The sequence below is a fragment of the Pristiophorus japonicus genome, chromosome X (genome assembly GCF_044704955.1).
Source record: "Pristiophorus japonicus isolate sPriJap1 chromosome X, sPriJap1.hap1, whole genome shotgun sequence".
Lineage (NCBI taxonomy): Eukaryota > Metazoa > Chordata > Chondrichthyes > Pristiophoridae > Pristiophorus > Pristiophorus japonicus.
This window is the reverse complement of record NC_092010.1, coordinates 38,692,290-38,703,193: the sequence shown is the minus strand read 5'-3', so window position 1 is coordinate 38,703,193 and position 10,904 is coordinate 38,692,290. Positions and strand designations below refer to the sequence as shown.

The following is a 10,904-nucleotide window of genomic DNA, read 5'->3' as shown; positions in this document are numbered from 1 at the left end:
CCTTAGTAATGATAATAAGATGTGTTTAAAATGCTATTTGTTAATCAGCTTGTGATCATGTTAGTCAGAAAGCGATAAGTACAAGGCAATGCACATTTCATTGGCTTTGTTCAATAGAGGAGATCCAACAATATCAAACAAATGTTGTAGTATATTCACCTGTGATTTTTTTTTTCCCTGGTGAATTTTTCTGCTCGTCGAGGTGAGGAATGTCAGTTTTGGGGAGCAGAACATTTTTCCACTTTTGCTTCCTATATCGGGATTGAGTCCTCCCAGATTTAGGAATGTGCCCCAGGCCCAACCTGAGCATAACATTTCTTAGTCTGACATTTCTATTTTCCATACCAGCCATTCTTGTGGCCCTACTAAAATGATGACTTGGTACCAGTAGCACTGAATTGTGGGGAGTTTTGTGCTCTGCACTTTCCATCATTTCTCATGGAGGTACTTTGGGTCTCTGTGATTATGTTTGCACAAAAGTATTTTACAGTTGCAACAAACATTGTAATTTTACATAAAGATGTGTTTTTTGCTGCTCTTCTTGACGGTCCCCGAGTTGTGCATTATTTGTTGGCCAAGAAGGCCGGCAGCTGCCTCTTAGATCCTTACAATCTATATAATTGACTTCGATGAAGGAACCGAGTGCAATATATCCAAGTTTGCTGATGATACAAAGCTAGGTAGGAAGGTAAGCTATGAGGAGGACGCAAAGAGGCTGCAAAGGGATATAGACAGGTAAGTGAGTGGGCAAGAACATGGTAGATGAATATAATGTGGAGAAGTGTGGAAAAATAGTAGGAAAAATAGTAAAGCAGAATATTTTTTAAATGGTGACAGACTGGGAATTGTTGGTATTCAGAGGGACCTGGTGGGCCTCCTTTGTACACAAATCACAGAAAGTTAACATGCAGGTACAGCAAGCAAATGGCATGTTAGCCTTTATTACAAATGGATTGGAGTATAAGAGTGAATGTCTTACTACAGTCATATAGGGCCTTGGTGAGACCACACCTGGAGTATTGTGGACAGTTTTGGTCTCCTTACCTAAGGAAGGATATACGAGGGAGTACAACAAAAGTTCATTAGATTGATTCCTGGGATGGGGGGATTGTCTTATGAGGTGAGATTGAGTAGACTAGGCTTATATTCCCTAGAATTGAGAAGAATGAGAGGTGATGGCATTGAAACATATAAAATTCTTACAGGGCTCGACAGGGAGGATGTTTCCCTCTGGCTGGGGAGTCTAGAACCAGGGGTCACAGGCTCTTGTGATCTTTGGAATTTTCTACCCCAGAGGGCTGTGGATGCTCAGTCGTTGAGCATATTCAAACTGAGATCGATAGATTTTTGGATATTAAGGGAATCAAGGGATATGGGGATAGTGCGGGAAAGTGTTGAGGTTGAAGATCAGCCATGATCTTACTGAATGGCGGAGCAAGCTCGAGGGGCTGAATGGCCGATTCCTGCTCCTATTTCTTATGTTCTAGAACTCTCCCAGTGCTGCTGTGAATTTGACTGTTAGAAAGAATATCTCTGTGATTTGATCTCTGATTTGTTTTTTCTTTCCCGCCATTGTAAGAAAGTGCTTGGCCTCTGCTTAGCACCTTCGTCTGACATCATGGCTAAGATCAGGAGATCCCCACATAGGGAATCCCATACGATTAATACAGCACAATGTCATACACTGGACAAAGATGTTGAATTTTGACTATTTTATGACAGTATATGAAAGAAATAAAAAGATTTGGATCTTTAAAGTGTCCATCACACCTCTGAAACGTCTCAAACCATTATTTGATGTAGAATGAATTATTTTTTGAAGTGCAATAACTGCTACTATGATGAGATGAATGATCAATTAATCTTTTTGATCGTGTTGGTTGAGGGGGAAATGTTGACCAGGACACTGGGAGATTCCATGCTCTTTGAATAGTACCGTGGGAACTTTAACATTCACCTGAACCCCTGGAATAGACAGAGAGGCTACATATCATTGCCAAAATGTAGCAAACAGGGGGGGCAAAAAGTAAGAGCAGTAAGTATAGAAAGAATAATAAACAGAGGGAAGGCTAGCATTGTGGTTATGTCACTGGACTAGTAATCCAGAGGCCCGGACTAATGATCTGGAGACATGAGTTCAAATCCCACCACGGCAGCCGGGGAATTTAAATTCAGTTAATGAAAAGCTAGTATAAGTAATAATAATCATGAAATTGACTCACCACCACCTTCTCGAGGGCAATTAGGGATGGGCAATAAATGCCGGACTTGCCAGTGACGCCCATGAATGGAAAAAAAATGGGGAGAATGTGTGACAATGTATTCTCAATTTAAATCATGAATGGCAGTTACATAAATATCTTTTACAGTATTGTAAATGCTTTTTTTATTTCTATAAAATTATTGTGCTAGTTTTGTTTCTCTCTCTAACTATTAGTGTGCTTTGCCATTTGACAGTCTCTTGATCGAAGGCAGATCTTAACACTTTGTTTTCAAAATTCAAGTCCTTAAAGAAAATCAAGCGCTCAGACCGCAGAGGGACCGAATCGGTGACGGAAGAAAAGTTTGCTGTTCTGTTTTCTTCTGAACTTGGCATCACAGGCAGTGAAATGAAATACCACGTTCAGGTATGTGAGCATTTGTCACCAACAGTATTTCACAAGTGGTAGAAAGCAATTTTTTCAAGACTTTGGATAGTCTTTAATCTGCTTTTTCTATTTTTTGCTATTTTTCATCCTTTTAAGCACCTTCATAAAGAGGGCACATGAACAGACCTGCCTTAGGCTGTGTAAGGGCCCGAACTTGGTGAAGGCCTTCGCCTGCCCAAGTTCCGCACAAAGGGCCGCCGAGGTCCCTGACGGCTCTTTGGGCGGGATTTTCATCATCCAGGTCCCTCGAAGGTCGGCGGGTGGCAAATTGGCAACGTATGCCGCCAATCTGGGCAGCAGTGGGTGGGAGCTCTCATTCTCGGCAGCAAAGGCGCTTTGCCGCCCAAGTGCTGCCGAGGATGGAGTTGGGCCCAGGGAGGGTCGAAGAACTAAAAATAAAAAGTATCAAAACCAAAAAAAAACATCTGACAACCTTCAGGGGACCTCATCCAGGTAAGTACCTGTAAAGAAATAATTTAAACAAACTTCACTAACCTTTTTTACAGCATCTTCACACTTACCGTTGAGGACAGAGCTGCCGCCATCCTGCTGCTGATTTCCACCCGCATGAATATGGCATCTCGGTGGACGGGAGTGTACTTGTGCGCATTGGCCGTCCACTGACGTCGGCGGGCACTTCCCGGTGGCTCTCTCCACCCGCCCGCTCCAGGCCACGACGAAAGTGGTACTGGGCGGTTCGACAAGAGGAATGTCGGCAGCAGTCGGCGGCAGTGGGAGCTAAGTTCTCCAATTTCGGCCCCTATAACTGCTTGCTTAGTGCTTATGTGACGGTTGCGCAATTTGACCTGTCAAATTGAATAGTTTTTTTCCCTCCCCTTAACCCAGCTGAAGTTTGAAGCCACACCATGGGCAACACTTTGGGCCCAAGTTTCGAGCCGCGCCTAAAACGGCGCAACCCCGACCTGGACGCCCGTTTTTTTGCGCCACAAAGTGCGCCTAAAAAAAACGTACCTATTCTCCAGCTCCCTGCAGGCCCTCTGGCCCTCGGCGCGGCGCAGCACAAGCTGTGGGGGGCGGAGCCAGGTCCCTGCACTGAAAACAGTGCCGGGACCTCTGCACATGCGCGCTACAGTGGGCACGCATGTGCAGTAGTTCCAGGTGCCCAAAACTGTGGGAGGGGCCCGAAGCACGCAGCCCCTAGCCCTGACCAAATGGCCTCACTGGGGCTGCGTGGATAAGACCTCCTCCCACCAAACCAGATCCGACCCGACCCCCTCCCCCCCCAACCAGCGACCCGACCCGACCTCTGCGCCCCCCCCACCCTCGGACCTCCACGACTCTCTTTCCCCCCCGACCTCCGCGACTCTCCCACCCCCCCCCCCACCCCCCCCGAGACCCGACGCCACCTACCTGTAAATCCAGCCCGAAGTCTTGCGCCCGGCCGTTCAGCCTCCTTCTCTCCCTTCCCCCTCCAGCCCCTCTCCTTCCTTCCTTCCTTCCTTCCCTCCTTCCCTCCCTCCCTACTCTCTCCTTCTCTCCCTCCCTCCTCTCTCCTTCCCTCCCTCCCTCTCTCCTCTCTCCTTCCCTCCCTCCCTCCTCTCTCCTTCCCTCCCTCCCTCCTCTCTCCTTCCCTCCCTCCCTCCTCTCTCCTTCCCTCCTCCCTCTTCCCCTCCCTCCCTCCTCCCTCTTCCCCTCCCTCCCTCTTCCCCTCCCTCCCTCTTCCCCTCCCTCCCTCTTCCCCTCCCTCCCTCTTCCCCTCCCTCCCTCTTCCCCTCCCTCCCTCTTCCCCTCCCTCCCTCTTCCCCTCCCTCCCTCCTTTCTCCTCCCTCCCTCCTTTCTCCTCCCTCCCTCCTTTCTCCTCCCTCCCTCCTTTCTCCTCCCTCACTCCTTTCTCCTCCCTCACTCCTTTCTCCTCCCTCACTCCTTTCTCCTCCCTCACTCCTTTCTCCTCCCTCACTCCTTTCTCCTCCCTCACTCCTTTCTCCTCCCTCACTCCTTTCTCCTCCCTCACTCCTTTCTCCTCCCTCACTCCTTTCTCCTCCCTCACTCCTTTCTCCTCCCTCACTCCTTTCTCCTCCCTCACTCCTTTCTCCTCCCTCCCTCCTTTCTCCTCCCTCCCTCCTTTCTCCTCCCTCCCTCCTTTCTCCTCCCTCCCTCCCTCTTCCCCTCCCTCCCTCTTCCCCTCCCTCCCTCTTCCCCTCCCTCCCTCTTCCCCTCCCTCCCTCTTCCCCTCCCTCCCTCTTCCCCTCCCTCCCTCCTTTCTACTCCCTCCCTCCTTTATCCTCCCTCCCTCCCTCCTCTCTCCTTCCTTCCCTCCCTCCCTCCCTCCTTTCTCCTTCCCTCCCTCCTCTCTCTCCCTCCCTCCCTCCTCTCTCCCTCCCTCCCTCCCTCCTCTCTCCTTCCCTCCCTCCTCTCTCCTTCCCCCCCTCCTCTCTCCTTCCCTCCCTCCTCTCTCCTTCCCTCCCTCCTCTCTCCTTCCCTCCCTCCTCTCTCCTTCCCTCCCTCCTCTCTCCTTCCCTCCCTCCTCTCTCCTTCCCTCCCTCCTCTCTCCTTCCCTCCCTCCTCTCTCCTTCCCTCCCTCCTCTCTCCTTCCCTCCCTCCTCTCTCCTTCCCTCCCTCCTCTCTCCTCCTTCCCCCCCCTCCTCTCTCCTTCCCCCCCCTCCTCTCCTCCTCTCTCCTTCCCCCCTCCTCTCTCCTTCCCCCCCCTCCTCTCTCCTTCCCCCCCTCCTCTCTCCTTCCCCCCCCCTCCTCTCTCCTTCCCCCCCCTCCTCTCTCCTTCCCCCCCTCCTCTCTCCTTCCCCCCCCTCCTCTCTCCTTCCCCCCCCTCCTCTCTCCTTCCCCCCCCTCCTCTCTCCTTCCCCCCCCTCCTCTCTCCTTCCCCCCCCCTCCTCTCTCCTTCCCCCCCCCTCCTCTCTCCTTCCCCCCCCTCCTCTCTCCTTCCCCCCCCTCCTCTCTCCTTCCCCCCCCCTCCTCTCTCCTTCCCCCCCCCTCCTCTCTCCTTCCCCCCCCTCCTCTCTCCTTCCCCCCCTCCTCTCTCCTTCCCCCCCTCCTCTCTCCTTCCCCCCCCTCCTCTCTCCTTCCCTCCCTCCTCTCTCCTTCCCTCCCTCCTCTCTCCTTCCCTCCCTCCTCTCTCCTTCCCTCCCTCCACTCTCCTTCCCTCCCTCCTCTCTCCTTCCCTCCCTCCTTCCCTCCCTCCTCCCTCCTTCCCTCCCTCCTCTCTCCTTCCCTCCCTCCTCTCTCCTTCCCTCCCTCCTCTCTCCTTCCCTCCCTCCTCTCTCCTTCCCTCCCTCCTCTCTCCTTCCCTCCCTCCTCTCTCCTTCCCTCCCTCCTCTCTCCTTCCCTCCCTCCTCTCTCCTTCCCTCCCTCCTCTCCTTCCCTCCCTCCTCTCTCCTTCCCTCCCTCCTCTCTCCTTCCCTCCCTCCTCTCTCCTTCCCTCCCTCCCTCCCACCTCTCCCCTCTCCTTCCTTCTCTCCCTCCCCCTCTCTCCTTCTCTCTCCTTCCCCCCCCTCTCTCCTCCCTCCCTCTCTCCTTCCCCCCCTCTCTCCTTCCCCCCCTTCTCTTTCTCCCCCCCTTCTCTTTCTCCCCCCCTTCTCTTTCTCCCCCCCTTCTCTTCCCCCCCCTTCTCTTCCCCCCCTTCTCTTCCCCCCCCCTTTCTCTTCCCCCCCCCTTCTCTTCCCCCCCCTTCTCTTCCCCCCCCTTCTCTTCCCCCCCTTCTCTTCCCCCCCTTCTCTTCCCCCCCCTTCTCTTCCCCCCCTTCTCTTCCCCCCTTCTCTTCCTCCCTTCTCTCCCCCCCCTTCTCTCCCCCCCCTTCTCTCCCCCCCCTTCTCTCCCCCCCCTTCTCTCCCCCCCTTCTCTCCCCCCTTCTCTTTCCCCCCCTTCTCTTCCCCCCCTCTTTCCCCCCCTTCTCTTTCCCCCCCTTCTCTTTTCCCCCCTTCTCTTCCCCCCTTCTCTTCCCCCCTTCTCTTCCCCCCTTCTCTTCCCCCCTTCTCTTCCCCCCTTCTCTCCCCCCCCTTCTCTCCCCCCCCTTCTCTCCCCCCCTTCTCTCCCCCCCTTCTCTCCCCCCCTTCTCTCCCCCCCTTCTCTCCCCCCCCCTTCTCTTTCCCCCCCTTCTCTTTCCCCCCCTTCTCTTTCCCCCCCTTCTCTTTCCCCCCCTTCTCTTTCCCCCCCTTCTCTTTCCCCCCCTTCTCTTTCCCCTCCTTCTCTTTCCCCCCCTTCTCTTTCCCCCCCCCTTCTCTTCCCCCCCTTCTCTTCCCCCTTCTCCTCCTCCCCCCCCCCTCCTCCTCCCTCCCACCCCCTCCTCCTTCTCCCCCTCCCCTCGCTGTCAGAAACACAGACACTGACAGACAGAGAGTGAGAGACACACACACACACAGACAGAGAGATAGAGACACACACATAGACAGACAGAGATAGAGACACTGTCAGAGACACACTGGGGGGGTGGCCGTCCCAGCATGCTGTTGGAGGACTCCCGGTGCTGCAGTCGGTAAGTAGAAAATGTTTTTTTAATTTGATTTTTTTAATTTTTAAAAATGTTTTTATTAATTTATTTTGATTGATTTATTGGTTGATTTATTGATGTTTTTATCATTTATTATTGATGATGGCTCTTTATTTGTAAAACTGAAGTGTTTAATGTTTGTAAACTTCCCTTTAAACCTCCCCCCCCCATTCCCTACGCCTAATTCGTAACCTACGCCTGATTTTCTAAAGTGTAGACAAGGTTTTTTGAACGTACAAAAATCTTCACTTACTCCATTCTAAGTTAGTTTGGAGTAAGTTTTCACTGACGAAACTTTGAAAACAGGCGTAAGTGGCCGGACACGCCCCCTTTTGAAAAAAAAATTCTGTTTCAAAGTGAAACTGTTCTAACTGACTAGAACTGGAGCAAACTAAATGCCGAGAATTCAAATTTGTAAGATACTCCGTTCTAAACCAGTTTCTCCAAAAAAACAGGAGCAACTCAGGCCGAAACTTGGCCCCTTTGTTTCACCAATGGACTCTCATCAGCCCTCATGGGCGAGGGGCAATTCATCTGCACTGTACAGTAATCCAACATTTAGATTAGATCACACACAGTTACAAGTAGAAACTGGGGTGGGGCAGGAATTTAAAACATCAAAAGTTGCACTTTGTTTAGACATCAGAATGCTGACAAAGAATGTGAGGCCCCAGCCCCTGCACAATGTCCCACAAATGCAGTCTTTATTTTTTTTTAAACTTGGGGAGGGAAACTACAGAACAATCTCAAGTGAACTATCAAAAACCCCAAAACGCGTTTGATTAAATTCTTGAAATATGTGAAAGTTCAGATGGGTTCCTGCTCATTCCTTCACGCGAGCACTCCGACTTCAGCTTCCTTCTGTGGTTATATGTACATCAAGCTGTTAGAATGATGATGCAAGCACTTGGGTGAGCTATGAAACCAATCTTAACTCCTACTGACATTGACCCTGAGCCAAATATACAACGCGTTCACAAATTGATTCTAAGTGTGTAAATGTACCATTCTGGAGTCAAAGGGCTCCTCGTGTCACACATGAAGCTGATCTTCCCTTTCCTTGTAAGTGAGTAAGCATTTAGGGGAGATTCTGATTGCGAGTATGATGCTCAGATGTACATACAGCGAGACATTAATAACATGTTTAGCTTTATTAACTAAAGTAACTTAGATATTCTGGAGCTGAGCAACAACAGGAATTGTCTCCACAGTTGTTGCATAGTTTAGTTTGGAGCAGAGGACAACCGGATTGCACACGCAGGTTGTGCACCAACATACCGAGTCACGCAGTGATTAGAAGTTTCATATCTGTGATTTGCTGCAACTCAGTTGCCCATCTCAGCTTAGTCAGTATGGATAAACCAATGAGCATGCAGAGGACTGGTGCTTCCTAAAAGGAAGAGGAGGAGATAAAATTGTCAAATTGGCTTCTCTGAGGCACGTCTCTTTCGGCTATTTTACATTTGGCACCTGTAGTTTGTACAATGGGAAGATAATATCCATGCACTGATTTTTTTCAGGTTTACATTGATAAAACTTGCTTTGTTATCTGGATGATAAATCTCTTGTGTGTACAATTCTGTTGTTGGAATAAGCCTCGGAGTCAGAAGGTTGTGGGTTCAAGTCCCACTCCAGAGACTTGAGCACAAAAATCTAGGCTGACACTCCAGTGCAGTCCTGAGGGAGCGCCGCACTGTCGGAGGTGACATCTTTCGGATGAGACGTTAAACCAAGCCCCTGTCTGCGCTCTCAGGAGGAAGTAAAAGATCCCATGGTGCTATTTGGAAGAAGAGCAGGGGAGTTATCCCCGGTGTCCTGGCCAATATTTATCCCTCAACTACCATCAACTAAAAAAACAGATTATGTGATCATTGCTGTCTGTGGGAGCTTGCTGTGCGCGTATTATCTGCTGTGTTTCCTACATTACAACAGTGACTACGTTTCAAAAGTACTTAATTGGCTGTAAAGTGCTTTGAGACATCCAGAGCTGTTGTCCTTAAAGTCTTTTCTTTAAGGGTGCCGGTTTTAGCTTCACTTAACTTGCTGGGGACTGTTTCTTTGGGTCCCCAGTGGTGTTTGCCTCCTGCCCGATTTCTCACTCACCCGCATGCTGGCTGTTGCGTCATTCCCGCCGGTGTTTGGGCAAGAAACAGTCCAGAGAAACACAAATGAGGCTCGGGAGTTACAATGGCCTCATGATCGGCTGTCCCCAGGGGATTCCGGGGTTCCCGCCCATCCCAAACGCGTCCTGAGTTTAAAATTTGGGCTCTAGATTCTAGACCCAGATCTCGGTATGGGAGTGAATTGAGTCCTTCATGTGACCAAATAAAGTTCAGTAAGGTGTTTATTTCTTTGTTCTGTTGCAGGCCTTATCACTGCCTATTGTGGTAATTGTTCATGGTAGTCAAGACAACAACGCTACTGCCACAATCTTGTGGGACAATGCATTCTCTGAGATCGTAAGTATGTTTTCATTTGGAATGTTTTGCTTTTATTTAGAAGGGCAGGACAAGAGTAGTTGGAATTTGGCTTTGGCATTACTCTACAATTTATTTTGACATTTCCTTTTTAAAAATGGCTATTAAGTGCACTTTGTGGCATGACACTGAGTCATACTGCAAGGAGGCGTCAGATTTGATGTGTCAATTCCTAAACCAGGGAGCCTGAGGCTCCTACAGTTGCTTAGTTGAAATCGTCTAACTCAAACCTGGGATCCTCCTCGTCTTTGATTCAATGCCACACTGGGTGGTGTACTTATCCACAGAACTATTGTAATTTACTATACAGTATCATGCTGTCTGAGGGCCTGGTACCCTTGTGTCAGCTTCGGAATGATCTTGCTGTGCTTTGAATCCAGATAAAGATCTAGAAACCCATGTTCCTTTCCTTTCTTGCAGGGAAGATTGCCCTTTCATGTACCAGACAGAGTGTCATGGTCTCAAATGTGCGACACCCTCACTATGAAGTTTATGGCAGAGGTGCAGGCAATCCAGGGCTTATGCAAAGAGCATTTTGTCTTTCTGGCACAGAAGATATTTGATGAGCAGCGTTACAGCATGGAGGACTTCCAAAACAGGGTGGTGTCTTGGTCTCAGTTTAACAAGGTAAACTTTAAATATATTCATTCCAACAACTTAATCTAAATTCGAAGTTGTTACACAACAGCCCTGTGTTGATGTACCATTATGATGTGCCAGGAGTAGTATGACACAGGTTGCTACATGAAATGAATTTATTGTTCATTCTCCATCGCTTGAGGATTTGTTGGTATACTGCCAAACTGACTTTGCTGAGACTAGCTGCCATTTTATTCAATTATGCAATACTGAGTGAAAATTCCATGCCACCACAAATGCAGTTTGCAACTTGATCTAAAATTGTAAATTACATGGTGCTGCTTGCATTGAGCTTTTGCAGTGACCATGGGCCCAAGTTTCCACAGGATAAAAAACGGGTGCCCCTCCGAGGTGGGCGCCCGTTTTTCGCGCCTAAAACGGCGGCAGAAAAAAAACGCGCTATTCTCGAGCGCTTTGCAGCTCCTTGTCTGTTTGGCGCGGCGCCCAGGGGGGCGGGGCCTACACTCATGCCGATTTTGTAAGTGGGAGGGGGCGGGTACTATTTAAATTAGTTTTTTTCCTGCCGGCAACGCTGCGCGTGCGCGTTGGAGCGTTCGCGCATGCTCAGTGTGAAAAAAACATTGGCAGTCGGCCATTTTTGTAGTTCTTTGTAGCTGTTTAATTTTTGAACATTTTTTAATAAAACCACATTGCCATCAGCACATCAGCACTGAGGCT

At 49.9% G+C, this 10,904-nt stretch overlaps 1 protein-coding gene across 3 annotated transcripts in view; it reads left to right on the top strand.

Annotated features, from left to right (window-relative positions):
• The window catches only part of LOC139241011 (signal transducer and activator of transcription 5B-like), a 144,208-nt gene that overhangs the window by 120,544 nt on the left and 12,760 nt on the right, over positions 1 to 10,904 (top strand). For all 3 annotated transcript variants that reach the window (XM_070869700.1, XM_070869699.1, XM_070869697.1), the window contains exons 11-13: positions 2,505 to 2,627; positions 9,477 to 9,569; positions 10,008 to 10,214. In XM_070869700.1, coding sequence (XP_070725801.1) covers positions 2,505 to 2,627; positions 9,477 to 9,569; positions 10,008 to 10,214 — 423 coding nt within the window. The remainder of the gene's footprint in view (positions 1 to 2,504; positions 2,628 to 9,476; positions 9,570 to 10,007; positions 10,215 to 10,904) is intronic.